The sequence below is a fragment of the Colletes latitarsis genome, chromosome 14, assembly GCF_051014445.1.
Source record: "Colletes latitarsis isolate SP2378_abdomen chromosome 14, iyColLati1, whole genome shotgun sequence".
NCBI classification, from domain to species: Eukaryota; Metazoa; Arthropoda; class Insecta; order Hymenoptera; family Colletidae; genus Colletes; species Colletes latitarsis.
This window is the reverse complement of record NC_135147.1, coordinates 20,913,242-20,934,448: the sequence shown is the minus strand read 5'-3', so window position 1 is coordinate 20,934,448 and position 21,207 is coordinate 20,913,242. Positions and strand designations below refer to the sequence as shown.

Sequence of the window (21,207 nt, the reverse complement as noted above, 5' to 3'; positions counted from 1 at the left end):
TCTGCGTTGCAACATGTAGCAATAACTTTTCCTAAATAATGCACAATTTAAATTGTGTAGACGTGTTCGCTTAAAACGTACGATTGTATCATCTTATTTATCGATAAGTGTGATTTAATTTATCATTGGCTTTGATTTCAGCGAGCATTCGAGCACCATCGTTATTCAGTTTGTGTAGTAACTATCACGGTAATCAATTTCCAAGGCGTGACGCACGGCAACGTCAGCATAATCAGAACACTACGAATAAAATTACATATACAACTGAATACAATGACACGGTTACAATCAAAACAAATGCAAGCGATACGTCACGCCGAGACTCGTCAACATTTCTTGAATCAGAGGCCTCTGACAACTCCGTAATTTTTTCCCTTTCTTTTTTTTTACACTTATGCGACCTTCGTTGTTCGTTTCCAACGAGTGCATTTCCCATTGCCTTTTTCGATCTTATTACAAGTCCGTATTACGATTCTGTAAATACGGCGTTGCAATTGCATATGCTGTTCAAAACAATTCAAAACAAATTCAAAATCAATAATTTTCAAATAATCTCGAAATTAAATATAAACTTGAAAATTTAAAGATAAATGATACGTTTACAATATTTAAATATATAAGAAAACTAATACTGTGACTAATGAAAATGATCAAATTGTAGAGTTTGCTAAAAACACGCTAATTTTTTATTTAAAATCATTTTCTATCTATATTAAAAATTCAGAATAAATCGCAGAGTGAAATAGTAGCATCAAGATTATTAAAGTTTCTTGTCCAATTTTATTTTATACTTTCTTTGCAAATTAAAAAGACAAATGACTCACGACATCTTTAACATTATGTTAATCGTGTTTTCCGAAAATACTAACTGTGCAGTTATGTAAGCTTATTTGTACAAGATTCACTAATTTCGACACGCGATTATTAATGTCAAGGATCCAGAACTTTGGCTGCTTTTAGAGTGGTAGGGACACGATGTTGACGTAAGCCATTCGATTCGTTTTTAATATTTCTATGAAAGCGATTTGAAAGTACGTAATTTATACGTCTGGAGAAATTTAAGTAACGTCGCCTTCGTAACTAACATTGATTTCTATATAGAAATTCCGTACTTCTAAACAGAGAGATTAGGCGAAAGACAAGGAATATTTAATTTTAAATCTTAGAAGAATGCAATTTTCTTATCAAATATATTATTGTGTGTTTTATCGTGTAATTTAAAAAAGAATTATGGCCAAAGATTTAAATGCATCTTAATGCATTTAAAACATAGCCATAAATTGTTTCAGAACCTGTCTTCCGCAATCTCGTCATTATGCAGCAGGTTTAGAACCACTTTGTTTCGGTAAAAACATTATTTTTCTTTTTCTACTTACTTTTAGATATGAATATAGAATCCTAATATCTTTGTAAATAAAAAAAATTCACCACTCGTTAATATCGAATATAATTTGATATCTCACGTTCGATTCATTTAATATAATTTTTCTTAAGTAAGAATTTCTCTAAACAATTCTTTTATTTAAATATTAATATACATCGTTGGTTTCTGAATATTCTGGAGAAAATCAGAGAGCAAATCAAACAAAATTTATCGAATACAAATTTGCTCTTATAACTGACATCGTTTAACTTTATTTAAATATAATTGCGAAATTATGTATATGCATGAGTCAGTTGTCAGTTACCACGTACGACATTATACGTCAAAAAAGACGAACAATGTTTCTTAGTACTACCGTGCAAAAAAGCAATTAACATTTGTTTTATTACGTATGACGAATATTTATCGAATGCAAGATGGAAAGTACAATCTTTCGAGTGCAGAAAAAAATTTGTATAAGTAAAAACGAATGTCAAATTAATGAACATAATATTTTTAAATATCTACAAAACATGATTGTCTCCATAAAAGGAAATAATTCTATTTAATTAATTTGCATAACAAGTATTTTTACAGTTGGACAACTTTCATATAAATGACTGCTTCTGTGATCAGGTTTGGGTATTATTTGAATAAAATAATAACTGAAACAAGAAATGATCATATTTCTTCGAATGTTTATTTCAGATACGTTACTTTATTCGAAGAAGTAATAAATTCCTAATCCAGTGATTGTATCTAACTTTGTGTTTGAATGTCTTTTGAAATAATCTCATGAATAATTTCCAGTTCTCTTAGATTGCGTCATTATGGTTGTCAGACGAGATCCCCGAAATAAGAACAATACCCAGACCAAGTACAGGCTAAAATAAAACTGACTAGTAATTTTATTTTTCATTTTTTAAATGTATCAATAAGTTTATCACACTACATAATATTAGTATTTGCTCATTGTTTCATTAATTTTTCAGATGTTACGTGCAACGAAAGTTTCGAAACAAATTAAAAATGTAACAAAACCTGTCACAAAACGAAGAATAGAAAACTAATAGTTTTCAATAAAAACAAATTCTATTTAGCCTGTTTTGATGGATGTAAGCACCAGATAAATCAGTTTTTTTTAAATTCTATATATTGATTTCCCGGTTTTCTATAATTTTTCAATTATTTCTTTAACAGTATCATCAAAATTTTTGCTATTTTTCCACAAAATAGCAGTGTTTCGTATTTTTAGAGAATTCAACACAAAGAAATGAATTCTTTTGAACATTATTGATCCAATCTCGATCGTCTCGCGTACTTTTCCGAGGGTGCATGTACGATCTCGTTCTACGATCACATTAACGACTAATCGCGCGGACATTTGCACCCGGAAGAAGGAAAAAATGCATTAAAATGAGCGTCGTTGTCGCATCGATCAAAGAATTGAAATATTTTCCACGAAATTCCCCGCAAAACAAAGACGAAAGAGTAAATTTCCAGGTGGGGTACGTCCGTATGAATCGTCTCGTTCCCACCTTCGACCACCACCTTGGACTACCACCGGAGACTGGGCATATATAAGTACCGTGAGACAGGACATCTCTAGAATTGCATCTAATCGCAGCTAATACGTTCAGGTGAGTGAGTGTCGAACGCCTCAAACTGTTCGTTCTCTCGTGAATCGTTCTCTTGTACCATTTGTCGTTGGACATCGGGATAAATAAACGATAGAGTCGAGGAACGCGTAATCGACAACTATAAAGAGTCAATAATATAACGGACAATCGTGTCGTAACCGAATTTCTCTTTCGATCCGGGATTCCCGATTGCCTTGGAATCAAGTTCGTCGCGACTCGTATAATTATCGCAATCGCGTTCTCGTGAGATTCAGTCGACCATCGAAGTTTGACAGAAAACCATCCAACAGTTTGTCGTCGCGTTCAATCGTGTTCTAATTCGAATTTTTCTTTTGAAACGCAGCCATGAAACTCGCAGTGTTCTGTTTGTTCGCCTTCGCGGCGATCGTCTACGTGGCTGCCCGTCCCGAAGACAAGAAATACACGAACAAATTCGACAACATCAACGTGGACCAGATCCTGCACAACGATCGACTGTTGCACAACTATTTCAAATGCTTGATGGACCAGGGAAGGTGCACACCGGAGGGCAGCGAGCTCAAACGTGAGTCAAACATGGAAATTAATGAATCTACGACCGAACAAATACCTTCAGATTCGTTTGTAAATTTCAAATGTTTTAAAGATACATATGAAGAAATGAATTGAACTAAAGTATATGTAACGTAGAAGTATATGAAATACTCTTCATTCTCTGGAAGAGAAAGGAAAAGTGAATGAAACGTAATTGAGTAATTATTAAAAAACGAAAAAGGTAAGATCGTTAATGAACACGTGGTGTTTCCACGCCACACAACCAGTTTCCATTTGGAAATATTAATCTTGAATACTTTCTGCGCGTAATTTCAAAAGATAGTAATTACAAATAATGTAAATACCGTGCTTGGAACATATTTCAAACGTCATTTATATTATTATTCGAACCCCCTGGCAATACACAAATAATTAAGAAAGATATTCGCGGTCATAAATTACGAACGAAATGCAAATCGGTTGAATCAACAGAGACGGGAACATGATTTATTATTAATTGGAAATTATACGCGTTCAATGTTTTGAAACGAGTTGGTCCGGTATTAATGGGAATATAATCGTGTATTTAAATGTTGAATAATATTTTTTTGCGCGATTATTTGGCTAGCGCGCTTAACCGGCATTGAAATCTCCAGAGCGTCGCTTAACCCAGCATCGAAATCTCCAGAGTGACGCTTAACCCAGCATCGAAATCTCCAGAGCGGCGCTTATATTCGTATTACAGTCACAATTTAATTATTTAAGAAAGTTAACTGCACTATTTTCTGCAGTCATTGATACCTGCTCTTCAAAACTTTAGTGGAAAAGAAGACTTTAGTCTAAATTTTTAAAAATACACCGCCACGAGGCTAGTAGGTCACTTAAATGGATCACGCGACGCTGCTCGTTATTTTCTTCGAATTTTCTTAATCGACAAACTGTCGAAAATGTACTCGAGGTCGACCTCTCACCAAAGTAGCTCGAGGTCCTGAGCTTTCAATCGCTTGAGCAACTATCTTGCATAAGATCTCCAGTATTTTTGCAAAGAAATCTCGAAAAGAAGAAACACCCACAAATACAAATTGAATTTCTCGAATTTAATCGACCCTATTTTCTATAAATTTCTCTATTTTAGCTAAATATCAATGTAATACTTTAACCAGAACTACCAAAACAGTAAAAATAACCCATTAGCAATCTTTAAAAATCTATCATCATTTTCTATAATTGAATGAATGAATACATTTAATTTCTTTGATACAAATAAATACACTATAATTGTCAGCAGTTCTAGTGTGAAGAATATGTTTTTAAAACCCAAAATTTTCGCGAGGTTCTAAAGTAGAAGACTAACAATAAGAAGAAATCTGGTAGGAGACTAAAAAGAAGTATAACATGTTCCTATATTTCTTCAATAATTTTTCTTCCATCTAATTATTTTCTTTTGAATATTCAGAGATCCTGCCCGACGCTCTAGCCACCGAGTGCAGCAAATGTTCGCAGAAGCAAATGGACGTGACGAAGAAGGTGGTGAAGTTCCTCGTTGAAAATAAACCAGACCTCTGGAACCAGCTGGCGGATAAATACGACCCCGACAAGAAGTACAGGACTAAATTCGAGTCGGAAGCGAAGAAGCACGGCATCCATGTTTGAGCAAGATCGTACAACGCCATAAAAACACTAAGAGTTGGATAGTTTCGACGTGATCTCTAGAACAGCTGAATCCTTCCAGATAATTATTCGCGCCCATATTGATCACGCAACTCGACACGAAACTCGACGAGGCGATTAATGACAAGTTATAACGCGCACGTACGCGTAGAAAATGGCAGCGAACAACCTTGCTAGACGACCGTGTACATCGCCTTTGTAATAAACAGTTTCAGTAAACGAGCCTGTCCAATAAATCGTCGCAAAATTCATGAGCTTCGTAATATTCTGCTTCCGTACTCTCCTTTTACTTTCATTTTACAATGCAAATGCACGCCGTGCATAAGAATAAACAAACGAAAAGGGTCATCATACCGCGCGATTCGTATTCGTTTGGTGTGCTCGAAGCCGGTCATCGTGTCATTTTCCATTTTAAAACCATGATTACTAAACGACGCAGATAACGTGGTATTATCAATGACACGGAAAACTTCTCCCGTCTTCCGTGTTGACTTGCAAAAATTATCATCGAACGATACTAGATTGGTCTATCAGTGTTTTCGTGTTTTCTGTTATTAGACTCTTTGCATGACTCTTTTAATCGACTACGTTTATTCTATTTGCATACGTGGACGGTCGTTTCGAAAGTCTTGAAATCAGGAATGGATCTACCACGAGGCTAATGAATCTTCGTTCGGTTCATTTAAATAAAATTTAATATCTGAGCCCCAAGACTGAATCCATAATGAAATTCATTGTTACGACCAGAAGTCAAAAGAAAATAATCATCATTTATCAAAGTGTATTTATAAAAATACGCAAGTCTTTAAATTAAATTAGCATGCTTCGTTCACTGTCTATGGTTCATATACAGGTCGTAGCACCATGCTTTTGAATACGCCGCTAAGAGGCCGGACAGTGAATGCATTAATATTCGAAAATAGTTGTATTAATAGACGAAAAGAAGAACGTAAACGCGAGTCTTTTGTCAAAGTTGTCATCGAGCTAATCACTGTTTATCCTCGATCCATAACCAACTGTGAGAAGAAATTCTCAATATTTCAGGATTAAGTATGATTCGAGTTTAAAGGGATTAGGGTGACAATTTACGTCGATATCGAATAAAAATAAGTATCAAGGATTGTTTTCCAACCAACGAGACGTCACCATCGCGATTAGAGTTCAATGATCTCATAGAGAAACGATGGAAAACGCAACCAGCATCGGACGTCAGGTCGAAATATTTAAAAAACAGTTCTTCAAGTATTATTCGAGGCATTTTCCAAGCTTGTTTAGCCTCTGTTACGATCCGATAGGCACGCACAAAAAGACGCGCGCCTTTGTAGGCTTTTTAATGGGCTTTCTAATGAGCACCTTTTTGTACGAATTTATCATCGTCGACCTTCGGTTCGATCAATATACTAGTTTCAGCCTCGCCGTCATCGTCGTCACGATGCTATCCATCGGATGCGCCTCGTCGATTCAGGTATGTGATTTTAAGAAGCGAGAATAGATCGTTTCACGAGGGTCGATCGATGTCTGAGATCTTGAACTCTATAAAAATACATTTGAGACAAGAGTTAATGAAATTAAAATAAATTTATTGTACTTCGTTTAGTGCAACACATTTTTTTAAATTCAAATATTCAGACACTAAGATATTCTTGGATTTATTTATATATAATTTCTAAGGGTGGGATTCTCAAATTCACGAAATCTCACATTTTTATCGCGATTTTTTGTCAGCCTTCTCCTTTAGATGGTCACAAAATGTATTAGATCAGACCAGTCGACATGCTTTTAATTACAAAACGTACAATACCTGAATTAATCGCGTTAATAGCGAACCCATTAAAGTTCGATCGATGCACAAGAATAATTTTTCAGTTTTTCAGCGCATATCTCGCGAACCAGCTAAAACATAGCGAAAATAACTAATGTTAATTTTCTCGGTAACGTTAGTTGTTTACATTGAAACTGTCACCTTGAGTTTCTTGCTGAAAGATACGCGTAACAGAGATCGAGTAAAAATTCCTTTTTATAGCGATAGACAACCTAACAGATCGACGACAGGTTTGAATCTTGTTTTTATCGCGACAAACGTTCGTACATGATTGCTGGTACATTATGTCATTTTTTTTGTCCCTCGTCTCGTGGTTTCTGGTATAATTTTAGTACAAACTCGACCGAATTCTAGTTTTCGTATCTTCAGGCGTTGTTAGTACAACCGTTATGCCTCCATTAGTCACGCGAATGTGTTGTTATTCGTTTTTTATTTACAGTGAAAATATAATAGATTCTTTAATAAAATGCATATAAAACTTACAATCTGAAATATTTTCACAATTTACGAGCACACAAATTACTCGTTCTAAATTGGATCTTTTCCTTAAAAGATGTTACTGTCTTTACATATTTAAAGAGTGAAATAAGAAAACATTGCGTTTCATTTGTGATTTTTGTTTATATAATAGGTGAGATGCATTTGCCTGTTGACGATTCCATCGTTTGTCGGGCGTTCGGGTCGCAGTATGTTAAGAGCGTTGGTTTTGGGATACGTAATCGCTGGACCGTTGTTTAATATGGTGTACAATGCAAAAGAAGTAGTGAGAACGTTCGCTTGTACTTCACAATTGACGTACAATCTTACCAAAACACGATTCGATTTGATGTTCAAACCGTTTCAACAGGTAGCCTTTTCTGTCGCTCGTCACAATTATTTCAATAGAAAAATATTTCTATATCCAATAATGAAACATAGATAAATATTTACAGAAGCCTTTTCTATTATTTTTATACTCTAAAATTATACCTCAAAATTTTAATACTAGTTATTCCAAGAGTTATGTAAACATAGAGTTACGGAAGATGTACGTATCTTCATAAATTACAATTTTTTTTTAGAAACGTTCAAGATACAACGATTAAGAAATTTTGGAATATCATGTTTGGTATAATAAGAAAAATAGAAAGTACGACACGATCGATACATGTTAATCAATCTCTCCAATATGTCAAGCTTGGCATCGTATTTTAAATTGATTTTCGAAACTGTTGAGTAACATTTACCTGTTCCATCGAACCACTATATTAAACTATCGATAACTGCCCTATTTTTGAATATCACGTTCTAGATATTAGAAAACAAAATTAATATCCTTTCTAATTATTATGTTTTCGTTGACAGGCTGTTCTCGCCATGAAGACGAACGGAGAAGAAATAAAGGATACACTGTCCTCGGTGAGAGACCTGATGAGTCCAATCGTCGAAGAAATAGAAGGAGAAAACGAGATGATGCGATTGAAAGAGGAAAACGATTATCTGGACGAATTGCAGGGCGACACGAAAAGAAGCAAGGAAATCGAAGAGAAACACGAGAAGAAACTGGAAGAAGCCAAATCGGAGGCAGACGTGTACGAAGCGAAGTACAAGAAGAAGATCGAAGCTCGTTGCGAGGAACAGCTCAGTCGAGGCGCGGACAGGTGCAGGTACGATTTAAAACGTCAAAAGTATTTATTTTCCGCCATTCTATGAATTCAAGTTAACGACAAAGTCGAACAAAAATGTTTTAAAATTATTTAAATTATATCATTATTTTAAAAATTATTTTTAAAAGAGGTATCGCTAATGATCCAAAATGTAAATGCGAAAACATATGCAATCTTTTTAACTCTCAACGATCTAAATTAGTAAGACAACTTCAAAAAATCAACCTATATTTTCCCGTAAGTTTAGATTTACTAGTTTATTTAGTTTATTATTATTTACTATTATTTAGTTTAGAGTGTTACTATTAATAGAAAATCAAAGAACTACCAAAACAGTTAAAATGACTCATTCGTAACTTCTAATAAAACTTATAAAAAATGTACTTTACTGAATTTTTGAAAATTTATAATCAAATTTAGGAACTATCAATAGTCGAACAGTACTTTTTATATTTGCCAATAAATTTTTTCTTTTGCAAAGGGACATGTTCAGCACCGCTTACAACAACTGTTACGCAAAAGTTACCGTGTTCATTGGCTGGCTTTTATGTTGGCCAATGAAATTGACTTTCGTTTGCAATCTGGCCCAAGCATTAGGCGGATCCAGCGTCTGTGATCCTGCAGGAAAAGTCGACAACGGTATCGGCAAAGGATACGCCGCCCTGAAGAGTACGTACAATAATTAACATTTTCTTAACCCTTAAGTGGACTCTCTTAAATGAACTAATGGAGGATTACATAAAATACATATTAGTTTAAACTTGCAGAGATAATCCACTTTAGGGTTAAAATATTTCCACGATTTATTTTTAGCTTTTGTCTTTCTCCTGAAAATTCCTTTATGTGTTGAAGTTCAACGGGGGTTGAAGTTCGATACTTCTTCGAAGGTACCAGAGACGAGTTCAGCAGGAGTTTAAAGGACGCGAAACTGCAGTACAAAGTAAAACGACCCCCCGTGATCATGGATCTCAAGGATTCCGCCTACGCAGCCAAGATGGTGATCCACGAATTCACCGTACGAAGACAGATCTTCGAGTCTGTGATGGTCATAGTGAAAAGGTGTTTGTCGTTCGTGTTCCTGAAGATCATTCTGAACGCTCAGAGCTACCACGACAAATACTTGGATGAAATCGAGCACGACAACATCTACGTGACGCCATACTTCCGGCGGATCGACGCCAGGAGGAAGGCTCGAGGCAGCTCGACGTTGTTGCCATTGAAAAAAATCGAACGGAAGAAGTTCGTCGATCCGTACAGTTTGAAACCAGGCAAGGCTGAGGGGTTGCAAACCGCGGGACAAATGAGCAAGTTGTTCCTCGAAATAATCACGGCCACCATTTTTATAATTTTGGATAGTTCTTTTTACGAGACTTTGGATCTCATCAGAAGACACGCTCATATAGAATACACGCAGGTAAGAGATTTATTCAAACGCTTTTAACCCTCGATTGGCAGAGCATTTTTAACACTGAATTTACAGGCATTGATTGCATTTATTCATACCTTAAGATGACCTTAAAATACGATTTTTCTTTTAATTATGTGGCGCTGCTTTTCGCTGGCGTAGGAAAAAGATAGTAGAAAAGCAGAGAAGGAAAGGGGAGAGAGTTTTGTATGGTGCCTGCTAGTGGGGACTCATCAATAAGGGTTTCTAGCAGGCCCTACCGTAAATGACAGGATATTGGGTACTTTTGGGCGTGTGTGCAGTTCCTTGGATTTATCCCTATTACAACCTGCATTTAGAATGCTTAATTAGTGTCTGTATGTAACTTTGTTGTGTGGTATTTTTTCTTAGATTTCATGGTTAGTGTTGAAGGGAAAACTTTTAAAAACCTCTTTATCGGGATATTAAGTAGTTGGTCGAGGAATATATATATATAGAAACGAAAGGATCAGTCAAGCGCTTGCGAGAGAGACAAGAGTATAGCCCTCTGGTGGCGAGTACAGAAGATGACGCCACAATTAGAATATGTATTCATGTCATTCCTTCGATCAAATTTTAACATAAATTGTACACCTTCCCTAATTTTAAATATGGAATCTGACCGTCAAATTGACAACTTCCATAAAGCTAGCGTTAAACAATTTCCTATCCCCCATTCTCGTATAAAAAATACATCGAGTCGTCAAGATTTGATAGACTCAAGTTACAAAAGAACACTTGAAAATTATCATTCGATACCTGTTTTTAATTTTGTCTAACATACTTTTTTTATTTCTACTCGCGAAAAGAGGTGTAAAGTGAGCAATTATTACTTAGTGCTCGAACCGAGATATTTCGTCTTTCCAGGAGGGTCACCACGACTTGTCGTTGGAAATCCGCGGCACAGGAGTGATAGCGTCGTTGATCAGAAGCGCCGTGCACGGCTTCAACGTGAAAAAGCACGTGAAGACCGTCACCTCGAACAGAGCTTGTCTACCTAGACCGATAAAACTGCCCGGTTACGTGCTACTTCAGATTTACGGTACGTTCCTCGGGATCTTCTTGCTGATCGTCGCGTCCGTTTACACGCAGAGGACGCGTCGAGGCATCTGCTCGTTCTTCTATCGAAAGAGGGAGAAGAGACGCGTCCTCTATCTCTACAACGAGAGTTTACGACGGAGGATCGGTTTCGCGAAGTTCATGAAAGCGAAGGTGAAGAGTCTGGTGAGGACGCGACGTTTGGAGCACGAGGTCGACTTCTGGATGTCTCTGAGGCTGAAATGGCCGCGACGATTCGGATGGTTGAAGTTTTTCGCGTGTGCAAGGGAGAAGTGTCTGATTTGCGGCGATGTGGAGCCCAGAAAAGGACCTAATCATCGACGATGCAACACGCCAGGTTGTCCATTCGTCCACTGCAGCGAGTGTTGGAGGGACGTTGGGAAAATCTGTTACGCTTGCGCCGATTTACCGGAAACCGACTCCGAAGAATACGACACGCAACGCAGCGACTTCTAACGCTGACCAGAAAACGAGACGGGACATTATTTAAACAAATATTCATGTTTTCCAAGCGTTTCTAGAGGAAAACTGGAAAAGAAAATTTGTTTAACGCATTCACTGTCCGCTCTCTCAGCGGTGTATCCAATAGCGTAGTGCTATGACCCGTATGCTGGGCATGGACAGTGGACGTGTTAATTCGATGTTTCGTATTTCGTCTTTTATTACGATTTTTATTTTTACATTCGTTTCCTTCCAATGAGTTTTATCGACCACTTTAGTTCGTTGAATAATTCAAACGTACATTTCTATTAGTAATCATCGAACGTTAATAATTATGGAAGTATATTTTCCTCGTATCGTTTTGAACCCACTAACATTGTTGAGAATACTAAAAAATGAATCGAATATATTAACTATTAGAGATTTTAAACGGAGATTTTCTTTATACTCTGTTGTATTTAGTTGAAAACTTTATGGAGGTCTTAAAAGTTCTGGTGGTATCGGTTTCGTGGCCCGAAATCCTGACGGCTCTAGGCTCGAGCTGAGATCTAGGTGGATTTTTCGGGAAACTACGATATCATCAGAGACGGCGAGACCACCTCTACGTATAAATCTCACGTAGTAAAGTCGACAAGTCTCGGATTTCACGAGGCGGGGGACGAGAACTTAAAACGCGTACTTGCCACGTCGAATTTACGAAGCCTGAGACGCCTGAACGGAATACGAAACAACGATGAGGAAGGATCATTTATAGCATTGCAATGTCGTGTCGATCCTGAGGAATCACGCGTTCCTTTTAAGCATTCGAACGCGTCCATCGCGGAAACTACCATATCAAGGGCAAATCGAGTTTCCGTAACTGTTCGAGGACGTGGATAATATTCATGGAAAATCAGCGATTCCGTTGGAATACGACATGAGATTTCGCAAGACAAATTCTGTTCACGTAATAGCGTCTATGGATGCTAAATGTGTACACGATTACTGAGAGAGTGAAAGTTACGAAAGAAGCCGAAATTTTTATTCGAGTCATGAAGCTTTTTTCTTAAAACAGGATGAAAACGATGACGAATTATTAATTACAATTTCTACTTCCGTGAAAGAACTTCTTTGACAAACCGACAAACGTGGAACGTGAATACAGAATGCAAAATTATGAACTACGAAGATTAATTAGATTTTTATCGATCTGTTTCACTGAAAATTTACAAACACGTCACTGTGTTATAAAATAAAATTGAACTTCCCATTTCTGTGCAGTTAAGTTGTCCTCCATTATCGTGAATACAATTGCAAGGACTGCTACGTTAATTGAACAATTTTGTTGGAAATTTTCCTAAGCTAATGCAGCAGATCGAAACTTCTTCGTCTTTGTCGTTGCATTCCCATGAATTAAACTGCGTCATAGACTTAAAAATTTCAATGGAAGATTCTAAAAACAATCATTACTTTTTTAAAAGTAAAAACCACAACGGGATAAAATTTCTTTAAAATTGGAACACCAAAAAATGATAAAGTCTCACCGATCGTCCGTAAATTCTAAATCGATCGGAACTGCGGACTCGCGAAGATTGCCCTTTTATATAACACGGCTTCTGCGTCCAAGAAAATGATATCCGCTCACTTTATTTTGTTTTCTTCAACTTATTACGTTCATATTACAATTTCCTCGGGACGTTACAAGCAATTGATCGCGATTTCGTGCGACTAACGAGCCACGATGGAGGAGTATAAAACATCCAGGGTAACGAGCTCGATGTTCAGTGATCGAAAAAAGCCAGTTCCGAAACTCTGCGGCAGGATGAAGAGTGTCATGATTGCTTTGGTACCTACGATCTGCCTGTTTTCGGTGGTCGTGTGCGTCGAGGACAAGTACACGACAAAATACGACAACGTCGACATCGATACGGTGATCCAAACCGAAAGACTCCTCAATGGATACGTGAACTGTTTGCTGGATCACGGTGCTTGCACCCCTGACGCTGCTGAACTTAAAAGTAGGTCCTTATTTTCTTAATTTAATCGTCTCTCTTCGTGTGTAACTCAATATACTAAATAAATTTATTATCCAATTTATGGTAAAGAAAATATGCTATTTATTCAGACTAATTGTATACAAAAGTTCTTATTATTTTACGAAACGATTCGTTTAAATTTAAAATTGAACAAAGAAACGAAATTAAAATGCATATGAAAAGCTGACAACACGATTAAATTTCCTTGCTTTTATCGCATTATTTTAAGAATTTAATAGCATCGATGCCTCGTACGTGGAACTTATGTTTTATAATTTTTATTTGTTTGCAGAAAATCTTCCTGACGCCTTGGAACACGATTGTTCGGCCTGTAGTGAGAAGCAAAAGGAAATCGCGGACAAGATCTCCCACTATTTGATCGATCACAGATCGGAAGATTGGAGTCTTCTCGAGGCAAAGTATGATCCAACGGGAGCTTACAGACATAAGTATCTCGAAAAAGAAGCAAGAGAAAAAGCAATAGACTAAAACTCCGAAACCTGCGATGCATTGTAAGCGTTTAATTCCACGTATGAATATAAAAAAATTCGATTGAATTAACAATGAAAGGAACTTAAATATGTGAGCATAATCGAAGCTTGTAATTTTCAGGCGATTTTATAAAATTTCTGTTACGTGTAATCAGAATATTTCGATCCAACGTTTCTTTTCTACCTTTCTTAATTTTACAGATTATAAATATTTCGTCCATAATCTTCGAGGGTAATTTTCCCTTCTTAAACATAAATATATCGATAAACTATAATAATAACGCGTCTCAATTACACGCGATTACATGTTAAAATACAAAAGAGGGGTACAAGTGGAGGAGAAACAAAATAATGGGGAACGAATAGAAATGGTTATTTTTACAATTAGCGTTGAGTTTTCGGGAACTGGCTTATTAAATCTACCCCGAATAGAAGTAGAAATACCTGTATAGTATTTTTCGATCCTCTGTACGCCAAGTTTCATCAGAATCGGTGTCGATTAGGCGATGTTCCTTATAAGTAGACTCGAGTCCCTCGAGAAATCCTGTCATCCTTTAAAGTCGATTACTCAACGCGATCCTTGACACGGAACAACGTCTCTTTACATAAGGGAAACGAGCACAAGAACCTGCCCGCGGAATAGGTTAGCACGCCGCGGTGCACTCGATGCAACAAACTGCAATCCCGGTGCATGCCTTATCGAATTACTTGTTACGGGCAGGCGCAATTTCACGTGACACTCAAGTCGGCTAATAATCCCGCAGACGCGACGGCACCGGCCTGCAATTTACAATCAATTGCACGCCTGTCGCCGTAATAATAGCAATCAATCGAATTACACGCACCATTTTTCCTATTTTGTTACTGACGCACGTCGGGCGAGAAGTTGAAAGAAAATCGCGGAACCAAATTGAATGAAAAGAATTGTCCGAGAGAACAATGTCACGGAAGATAATTCGAGCAAATTCAGAACTATCGAAAGGCGATTTTCATCGAAAAATTATCTTGGGTCTCTCAGGGTTATAAATTTAATATGGAGGCGGATCCAGAAAGCTTTGGGAGGGATTAAATGTGTAAAAATATACTTTTGAGCACGACTTTAAATTTGTTAATAATTCAGTCATCGATGTTTTTTCGACGATAGCTTAAATGATCGAGTAAATGTTTATTGGGGGGAATAATTTCAATATTGTATGATTAGTAAATTTTAATGCACCATGACTTTATGTCCAGTTTTATCTTCTTTTAAGTAAAAATTTCGAATTTACGTAACGATGAAAAATGATATAACTCGAGAAATCTCCGGAAACTTCTTATTGAATATTAAAACAATTTAAAGTTTAAACAATCCACCTTGAAAGTGTATCGTGCATTCTTCTTTACCGATGATTGAGTATGCAGCTACCTTCGTTGAACGATAGGTCACGCTTCGCAATAGCGGGTGCAATCGAACGCAATAAATAACAGTTGAATAAATAAAAATTAAAGTCAAAAGTAGTTTCGTTTAAAACTCGTCGGCTATAACGTTTTAAAAAATACTTTCAAATCTCAACTTTAAGAAAAAAACAGGCTCGATCCTTCTATACTTTCTGAAACAAAATATATAAACAAACTGTTCCACATCCATTTTCAATACCTTCTCAAATATAACATAACATATTTCGCTGAAACGCGTAAATTGTATACGTTAATTTTAACTTTGTTTTTTCCCATATAAATATAATTTTGTTATTCAAGGTCATTTCAAGGCCAACAAGTACGAGTTTATAAAAAGTAAAAGTTAGAATCCTCCTATGTACGTTTTTTATTATTACTAATTATTACACATTATTCAAGGTCGTTGGACGGTATTTTAAAACAAAATTTAATAAAACATCGTCCTTCTTTTCCGATTTATACGCGATCGTATTATACGACAGAAACAGTAACAATATTTTTGTTCATTGAACAACGCAATAATCATTGCAACGTTACGTAGAAAAATGATTCCGTTTCACGAAGAGATTCTTCGCGTTCCTGGACCTCCTACGTCAAGGTCGGTAATCCCAAAGCGCTTCCTGGTGCTACCGTTTACCCCGTCGCGAAGGAAAAGAAGGATACGGCTGCATAATCTTGTGCTACATTTCGCGGTTTAAGGTTACCGAAAATATCCTGTATCCGGACATTCGGGGGAGCTGTAAAGCCAAGAGTCCACGTGGGTGGTCAGATCCCTAGGACAATCCTTTGGTGGTTTCCTAGAAGACCGAGATTTCCAAAGAGGGGGGAAAAAAGCAGTTTGGGCAGCGTGTAACAGACGCGCGTGACTAGAAACAAAGGACCCTGTGTGCAGACGTTCGAAATATTGCGATATGATAGAGTCGAACCTTAGATCGACCAACTGGTCAACCCTTTCCCAATCTTCCCTCCTAACACCGAAAATTTGATTTTTGGCAAACGAGCAATCAGATTATTTCAAATCTTTCAATCTGGAATTCGAGTTCTTCTCTTGATCCATTTGGTTTTGCAATTTTTTACACTCTGACAAGACTAATTTTTAACGATTTGAAAGATCGACTTTGATGATAAATAAAAGAGCTCGAACAGGGGAAGATAGAAGTATTAAAATTTCTATTACTGTTCATCACGTGTCAGTGAATAAATAATTCAGTAGGAGGATTGAAACCCCTGTTAGCTTCCCTTGCGTTCGCCATCGTTTACAGAGACTGTAACAAATCAAATTTTATATGTAATTTCGACGGGATTCAGGTTAATGAAGTTAACTGTTGGGGAACACGAATCAACAGGTGAAATTGCCTCCCCACTCAGTTTTCGAAGCACGTGAAATTCAATGTGCTAAATTTAACGCGCCAAGAGCGAAAGGGTTAATGGGTATGTACTCACGGGAGTTCCGGAGTAAACAGGAAAACGCGTTTTCGAGTGAAAGCGGCGATTTTTACGAACCACTCGGGACACTTTATCGCCGACGTGGCCCCATCGATGTACGATACCTGAATTCCACGTGGATAGACCCGTCATCGTGAAACGTCTTTACGTTAATAAACAGGATTAAGGGGGCCCCGTAGGCGTAAGCTGTGAAACTATTAAGCCGGCATAAATCATATTTCGTGAACGGCCTAATCCGTAATCCCCCTGCGATGAACGTTTCATCGTGCAAGTACGTCAAGTGCGACGTGGGCGAAAATTTTATTTAGAAAATGTGTAAAGAAAATGTATTGTTTTTTGCAAGAAAACAGAATTGGAGAAAATACTCGCCTTAAATCGGAGATTCGAAACCTACGTTACACTGGTTATATTTACCAATGAATTTCATTGTATTATAAGTAATCGAAATCTAAGTTATATAAGGGGACCACACAGATCATCAAAAGGACCTAACTCATCAGAAAGAGACGTCCGTTGTTCGGGAAATAAAAAGACCAAGTGGCTCTGCTCCGAAACTCGTGGGACAAAAAAAGGTAATTTTCACGTCAGAGTTCCGAGAAACGAATCATATATCAGCAAAGGACCTAAAATAAGACGATTAAGTTCCTCGCGAGAATATATTAACGAAGATTCGGGACAAAGTAATATTTTCAGGCAAAGATGGTTTCAATACCTCGCGTCGAGATGAATGTTTGCCAAGGGAACCAAATAAAGGAACAGACACCGAGTTCTCTTATTCTTTTCTTTTTTTTTGCACAAACATTTTAACGATCCACCGTATTTGCCTCAACGACGTTCGCATAATGTATTTTCAATGTTTCGTTTTTATCGCCTTAGCGATAGGCAGTTTTCTGATAACGAAACACTTACTGGTCTCGGTGAGCCAACATTGATCACTCCCGCGTTTCGGATAAAAAAACATTAATAATACAAATCTTATCCAGCGTACAGTTTAGAATTTACAACGCGATACCCGGTCGCGATCGGGTTACGTTTTCGCGAGTGTCGACATATCGTTTTAGATATTTCCGGTTATACGTCCGACCACACACGATCATTCCCATCGTTTCGAATTTCCATGATTAATCTCTTCGCGTTGTCCCTTTTTCTGCTGCTCTTTTACTGTTATGTAAATTCTTTCTGTTCTCCACTTTTTCTAATTAACTACCATGGAACTCAAATTTCTCTTTCGATTATCACTATTTTTATTTGACGTTCCAAAGGGGCAATAGATATTCGTTGAAATCTAATAAAAAAACTAATGAAAATTGTTACAAAACTCGACTGGATTTTTGCAAATTTATCATGGTTTTCTATAACAGAATAAACATTTATTTCCCATTGCATTATATATTTCTTGAAGTATCTATAATTGTTGGTAATTCTAGTGTTAATATTCGCATATAAGACGACAAAATATTGGGCTTGAAAACTATATATTTCACAGTGAGTTCATTATTCTTTAAATTAAATTTTTCAATAACATACACATGTCTATAATTCTTCACATCGATTTATTTTAGACATTTTGTTATAATATCCTATCAAAGAAGTCTTATGTTATTTCTTTCAATGTATTATTTTTACGTGCATTGTGTACTTACAAAATTTACTTTTTCTTTGTTACTACATACTCTGGTTGAAAATTAGTGACCACTGCAAACGAAAGGACCCTTTCTCTACCTTTCAATAGCTATGTAACGAAATGCTAGTATCGAATGGAAATCGATATATTCGTGAAGTATCAGATACATTTGTGCAAATGTAAAGTGTCAAATGATAACTACTGAAATATAGAAATACTTTACTGCACACCCTGCATATCTGAGTAGATAAACGACTGAAAGGAATATACATAGGTGTGTTTTGCACGAAATAAAGCTTACCATGGACCGTGATAACTGGCTAATCCCATTTCACGGTGGCATAGTTCGGTCGCTGATGGCGTAGCTTTGATGTAAACCGTGGTGAACGCTGTCTTCGGTCTCGATAGGTAAAATACAGACGAACAGGGATCGTTACTCCGTTAAAGTAGCTCCTCCGACTGTCATTATCTCTTCTCGAAAGTCAATCTGACGCAGTATGATACGAGGCGGCCTGTGAGAAAGTGCACACGTGTCCGTGGCTGAAGACAGGTAGCCAGTTTCGAATGTTCCCACACGTAGTTCGACCGCGTCCATAATTAATGTCTGACACGGTACAACTGGGATACATAAAATGATACTTTTTATCTCTGGAACGAGCAACCATAAAAAAATGTTGCTCCTACGGTTCCGTTGCTCGTACACGTCTATATACGCGAGCTGTTAGCCGAGAGAACCTTTGAGTATGTCAATCACCAAATGTCATGCGAACCCTGAACGAAATTATACAAATACAGAAATCGCGAGGTATCTACTTACGTCTTGTTTGACGTTTAAAAGCTCGTTATAAATTACTGTCGACCGTCGCGAGTTTCTGGCATTCCTTCGATTAATTTCATCTGATTTGCGAAAGTACACGTTCTTCATCCTTTTATTGCAGATTAAAACTTCTATTTTTACATTACGCTCTGGAGATTTCTCATATTTTTTTCTAACGATTTAACCTTTTTTTTAGGGAGAGGCCACTCCTGGATGGAACGAGTTTTCTGCCCAATTTTCGACTACGAACAAGAGAAGCGAGAATTGTAAGTACAAGTTTGTCAATTAACCCTTTCATGTGTAATAGATACTTTTAAGGGCTTTTCTAAATTTTTTAAAATGGAAGATGGTATTATTCAAATCTTATCAAGTCGAATAGCATTTACTCAAACTATTTTAAAAATTAACCACTTCGAGTGTACTGACCCATACGTCTACTATTCAAGTTATTGTGAATATTATGTCATAATAATAAACTCTAGAGTTATGAATGAATGTTCATTGTCAGAAAACTGAACGTCGTGGGTGAACGTCAATTTGAACTTTTGTTTATTAAGAAGAAAATAATTTTGTCCTGAAGAGATTAAAATCGATTCAAACTTGATAATTTTATTTACAAACATGCAGTAAAAAACTTGTAGAACAATAAAAAAAAATTGTTCAAATATTATTCAGTTTAGTGAAAGCTGTACGAATAACAATATGACCATCTTGAAAATCTAGGAGGTTTAATTACAAACAAAAATGAAGTTAATATTTCGGTCGATTTCCACGAAAACAGTTTGTAACTCTTTATTTGGGCCGCATGGTACCAGCTGCTTACCTTTGAAGGAAGCGCTGTAAATGGCCACCTTCGGTCCAAATACGAGCCTCCGGAGGTCTTGTAAACGGAGTTTCTCAATCTTTCAAACACGCCAGATATTTTGTCGAATTCGTTAGCAGTCGTCTCGCGCGCGTTGCTGAAATATCTCAACACCGGCGACGGGCGTTGAATAAACAAATGTTTTCGAGTGGTCCCAAAAATAAAAATCCAGCGGATTTAAATCCGTGGAACGAGCAGAGGCCGGTAGGTTCCGCAGGACCTACCCATCTGTTAGTAAATCGTTCGTTCCAGAACCGTCTGGCTACTCGGCTGAAATGGGGCGGTGCACCGTCATACATAAATCACGAATGACATACAACAGCTAATGGAACTTCTTCCAATAACTCATACAATTGATTACTCGAGAAATTGACACAAGATCGGCCTGTTAATCTCCCATTAAGAAAAACAAGCAACATTGTCTGCAGAAAGGTTCGTTACGTCTAATTTCAAACCGAGACATCTTCTTTCAAAGTCTATTAATATTTTTGTCAGGAGTGACGAGACAAAACATAATAGTAAATCTCACTCTGTCGATAAAATAGAGTATCGACTGCTATCTGCTGGATCACCTATTGATCATAGATCAGTCTGTAACGTAACAAGCTTGGTAGTTAATTAGTTTTCACATTACTTGTTGAAAATGAAACATATATAATTAAAAAAATACATTGTGCAGTGAAACCTCAATAATTTTTAAAATGGTGGACACCCTTGCAACATAGAGCTAAAAATATGCATTCAAGCTGAATGGAAACGGCAAACAAACCAAACTATCCATCTGGTATCTCGTTTGACAAGATGTGAAGACCCAATAAAACGCGCCCATAAATTCGTGCAACTTTTATTTTTTCTCCCGATTCGTGGACGATTTCGTCGCAGTGTGGGCCCCGTACGGTCCCCGTACAGTCACGTGGTTTTGTTTACCCCAAGTGTT

The 21,207-nt window shown here is 36.9% G+C and overlaps 3 protein-coding genes across 4 annotated transcripts; all 3 read left to right on the top strand.

The window, feature by feature from the left end:
- The first annotated feature begins 2,850 nt into the window (after positions 1 to 2,850).
- Positions 2,851 to 5,438, top strand: Csp3 (chemosensory protein 3). Of its 2 annotated transcripts, none has more exons than XM_076781836.1 (3): positions 2,851 to 3,003; positions 3,347 to 3,547; positions 4,973 to 5,438. In XM_076781836.1, exons 2-3 carry the CDS (start codon positions 3,349 to 3,351, stop codon positions 5,167 to 5,169), a joined length of 396 nt encoding a protein of 131 aa, XP_076637951.1. In that variant the 5' UTR covers positions 2,851 to 3,003; positions 3,347 to 3,348; the 3' UTR covers positions 5,170 to 5,438. The 2 variants fall into 2 exon arrangements, with proteins under 2 accessions (XP_076637951.1, XP_076637952.1); XM_076781837.1 differs by having other exon boundaries at positions 2,867 to 3,003; positions 3,344 to 3,547.
- A 697-nt stretch (positions 5,439 to 6,135) lies between these two features.
- LOC143350047 (protein sneaky) lies at positions 6,136 to 11,854 on the top strand. The gene is made up of 6 exons (XM_076781828.1): positions 6,136 to 6,652; positions 7,641 to 7,856; positions 8,354 to 8,655; positions 9,137 to 9,324; positions 9,543 to 10,069; positions 10,946 to 11,854. The coding sequence occupies exons 1-6, from the start codon at positions 6,371 to 6,373 to the stop codon at positions 11,591 to 11,593; spliced, it is 2,163 nt and encodes a 720-aa protein (XP_076637943.1). The 5' UTR covers positions 6,136 to 6,370; the 3' UTR covers positions 11,594 to 11,854.
- A 174-nt stretch (positions 11,855 to 12,028) lies between these two features.
- On the top strand, positions 12,029 to 14,291 carry Csp4 (chemosensory protein 4). The gene is made up of 2 exons (XM_076781835.1): positions 12,029 to 13,575; positions 13,886 to 14,291. The coding sequence occupies exons 1-2, from the start codon at positions 13,299 to 13,301 to the stop codon at positions 14,080 to 14,082; spliced, it is 474 nt and encodes a 157-aa protein (XP_076637950.1). The 5' UTR covers positions 12,029 to 13,298; the 3' UTR covers positions 14,083 to 14,291.
- The last annotated feature ends 6,916 nt before the right edge of the window (positions 14,292 to 21,207 follow it).